The sequence below is a fragment of the Anopheles cruzii genome, unplaced genomic scaffold (genome assembly GCF_943734635.1).
Source record: "Anopheles cruzii unplaced genomic scaffold, idAnoCruzAS_RS32_06 scaffold02063_ctg1, whole genome shotgun sequence".
NCBI lineage: Eukaryota > Metazoa > Arthropoda > Insecta > Diptera > Culicidae > Anopheles > Anopheles cruzii.
The window spans coordinates 1-3411 of record NW_026455648.1 but is presented as its reverse complement, the minus strand read 5'-3'; the positions used below and the strand labels follow the sequence as shown (position 1 = coordinate 3411).

The 3411-nt window shown below is 54.9% G+C and overlaps 1 protein-coding gene across 1 annotated transcript; it reads left to right on the top strand.

Moving 5' to 3' along the window:
* Window positions 1–768: 768 nt before the first annotated feature.
* LOC128276686 (netrin-B-like) lies at window positions 769–2887 on the top strand (the record flags this gene model as incomplete). Its single annotated transcript, XM_053015145.1, has 6 exons — window positions 769–957; window positions 1086–1235; window positions 1622–1717; window positions 2031–2096; window positions 2343–2547; window positions 2636–2887. Coding segments are annotated over 6 exons (851 nt in total), but the record flags the coding sequence as incomplete, so codon positions are not given.
* Between the last annotated feature and the right edge of the window lie 524 nt (window positions 2888–3411).

Here is a 3411-nt window from a genome sequence, read left to right as displayed (position 1 = left end):
TGCTGACCTTCCTGATATATACGCTGTTCGCGATCTGTTCCCTATGCGCCGTCCAGCGGTCCTATGCATTGCGGTGCAGTCGAAGAAGTGGGAAGCCAAGAACGGACCACAGCACAGTGAAGAACGGCGAAGGACGGTGCCGAGAGCGCCGCTATACCTCTACCCCCTGCCGAAGGCTATGCACACCGTCGGTCCGACGCCGATAAATCGTGTCATCGTTGTCAGTTGACAATTCCCATATATGTGCGCGTGCGTGTGTGCGTGTGTGTGTGCGGAATGCAGGAAGGGCAAGGAGCACACCTCTGCTCACCAACCTACCTACGTTCCACTCTTCCACTCGGTCCGTATCAATCGGCCGAAGTCGTTGAAAAATAAAAACAGACAGACACCACAGAATAGGGTCAGACTGCTGGGGGGCATGGGAGCAATCGTGTATGAAGGGCCCCCGATTTCCTTATTCGGGCTTCGAAGCCGCTCGGACCCCCCCCCCGCTCAGCGTACATTTAGCAGTCAAGTTTGGAGGGGGGGTGTGGTGGGGGAGGTCATTTCATGCTGGCGACAAATTGCTGATGTCTTGCTTTTGGAATACCGCCTGGACCTCTGCGAGCCTCGAGAGTGCCCTTCGGGGGCCCTTCGCAACAAACCAGTTCTATTCGCTGAGCGTGACCAACCGATGACCAATTTTTGGACCAACGCATAATCAATCTTTCTCTCTCTTTCTTTCTCTTTCTCTCTCTCTCTCTCTCTCTCTCTTTCTCTGTTGTACAGTTTGCCAGTGTAACGGACACGCCCGCAAGTGCCGCTTCAATCTGGACCTCTACAAAATGTCCGGCCGTGTGTCGGGCGGGGTATGCAGCGACTGTCGGCACGATACAACCGGGCGCCACTGCCACTACTGCCGCGAGGGCTTCTACAAGGACCCCACCAAGTCCATAAGCCACAAGAAGACCTGCAAACGTGAGTTGCGCTGCCGCCTCTGATTCTGATCCGATATCTCGTCTCCTCAAAGGCCGGCTTCGCCGAAGGCCGAAGATATGGAGCACCAACGCCCTCTCTCTCTCTCTCTCCCTCTGTTTTTTTCGCAGCGTGCGATTGCCACCCGATCGGTTCGTCCGGGAAAAGCTGCAACCACACGTCGGGCCAGTGCACCTGCAAGGAGGGCGTGACGGGGCTAAACTGCAACCGGTGTGCCCGAGGCTATCAGCAGAGCCGCTCGCATATCGCGCCGTGCATCAGTACGTATCACTCCATCGTATCCCGATCCCCCGTTCCCTGAGCCCTCTTTATTGCTAGCACACTCGCCCCAGAGCGCCGCAGGCCAACGGCGCATACCCGGTATCCCCGTTAAGCGTTATTTAGCACCGGGGCGCAATGAAGTACATTTATTCATTTTTTTTTTTTTTTTTTTTTAAAGCCAACGGGTGCCGTAGCTTGATTGCCAATTTAACATAACTTAGAGCTAGAGAACTACAACTAACACTAAACACGAAAGTGGCGAAACGAACGCAGTAGCTGATATTGGATCCTATCCTATCATGTCGCATGCTTGATCATGTCCTCGGCGGTGCGGCGGTGACTGGTTTGTTCTAATCGTTCGCATTCGCTCGTCTTCGATTCGCAGAGATACCGCGGGTCATCAACATCAATCACCAGGCGCAAAACACGGCCCCGGAGTCCTACCACTACGATCCGGACGCGAGCGAAAGCACCAAAGAAAGTGAGTGTCCAGAAGATCCACAGAATAGTAGGTCCACAGGGAGGCGGTGCGAGTGCGGGTCAAGGCCATCAAGCTTGACGCGTCAGGCACTGGCACCGCTGCTGCCCGATGAGGGCGCCTGGTGGCCGGTAACGCGTGGCGTGCTCCTTCCATTGACGCCTCGACGTACCCCGCAGTGCCTGCCTGCTCCCTGGGCACTGCAAGCCTTCCGTGGGGTATTGGGGACACTGGTGTCCCAGGGAGCCAGTTGCACGACGTTTCATCTTTTCTCTTTCTCTTCCGATTTGTTTCTTCCAATTCTTCTTGATTCCAGATTGCCCCAAGTGTAAATTCGACACGAAGCGACTCAACTTGAATAAATTCTGCAAGCGTGACTATGGTAAGCACATTAGGGGGGTGGGGGGTCTCTCTCAGGTATTCTGGTCTGGTCAGCCTCCTTCGTTCTTCGTTGACCTGTGAGTTGTCCTCCAGCCTTCCAACTGGAAGTACCGCATTTGGCAGAGTACCGAGATAGCAAGAGACAGTAACCGGGTCGCTTTCGAGCAGCCGATTCGAGCAGTTCGAGCGCCAATGATCTCCTTGTAACTCCTCGGTGCGTTCTGTTTCGTTTCGTTTCGCATCGCAGCAATCATGGCTAAGGTGACCGGGCGCACCACCCCCGGTGGCAAGCATGGACCGCGCGAGGAGGTGCGCTTCAACCTGCAGGTCCAGTCGGTGTTCAAGTCGAACAGCAGCCCGCTGCTGGTGGCGAACCAGCGAAAGCAGAGCGTCGGGCTGCTGGTGCCCACGAAGAACATCGACTGCCGCTGCCCGAACATCAAGATGAACAAGTAAGTGGTGGCTTTCGGTGGTGCTCCGTGTGTGTGTGTGCGCCTCCATTGTATTGTTCTTCTTTGTGGCCCCGCGACCGCGCCCCAGGTCCTACCTGATCCTTGGGATGGACGCCAAGAGCGGCAACCCGGAGAACTTGCTGCTCGGCCCGAAAACGATCATCATCGAGTGGAAGGACGATTGGAACCGTCGGCTGCGGCGCTACCAGCAGCAGGTTGGCTCCTGCAACTAGGAGGGCTCCGCCGTGTCCGTCCGAGCTGTCGCCGGTGAGTGATAGCGAGCGAACGAGTGCAGCAGTGCAGCCGATTCAGGAGGCACCACCAGGGAGGCAGGCAGGCAGGCACCACACTCCAGTTCGTCCAGTTCGTCTGAGCTCAAACTCGAAATGGCGCCGGTGCGAATGTTTTTTTGGCGCGTACCGCGGTGTGATGGTCCACACTACGCACTTTCCCATTCTCTCTCTCTCTCTCTCTCTCTCTTTTTCGGTCAGGGTCATGGCCGAGCCATTCGCAACCGAGTATTTTATTTTATTCATCTCACTCGCTCACTCACGCCCCCGGCCCGGTGGAAGGAGTGCGCGTTGAGTAGTTTTAGGGAAGCTCTCGACACCCTGACGAAAGCGTATTGGATACTTTCGGTTGACCGAACCACCCCTTTTTTGAACCCTACTATAAATACTCTATCACTCTAGCAACCTGTTTGCTTTAATTCGAGCAGTTTTTTTTTTTTTTTTTGAGCTAGACGAGAGCACTTAAGTTGGGATCATCAGAGACATAGAGAGAGAGAGAGAGCCCGAGAGAGGGAGCAGGAGCAGGAAGAAATAACATATGAACTATATACGAGTTAAGAAGTGGCGTATTTGG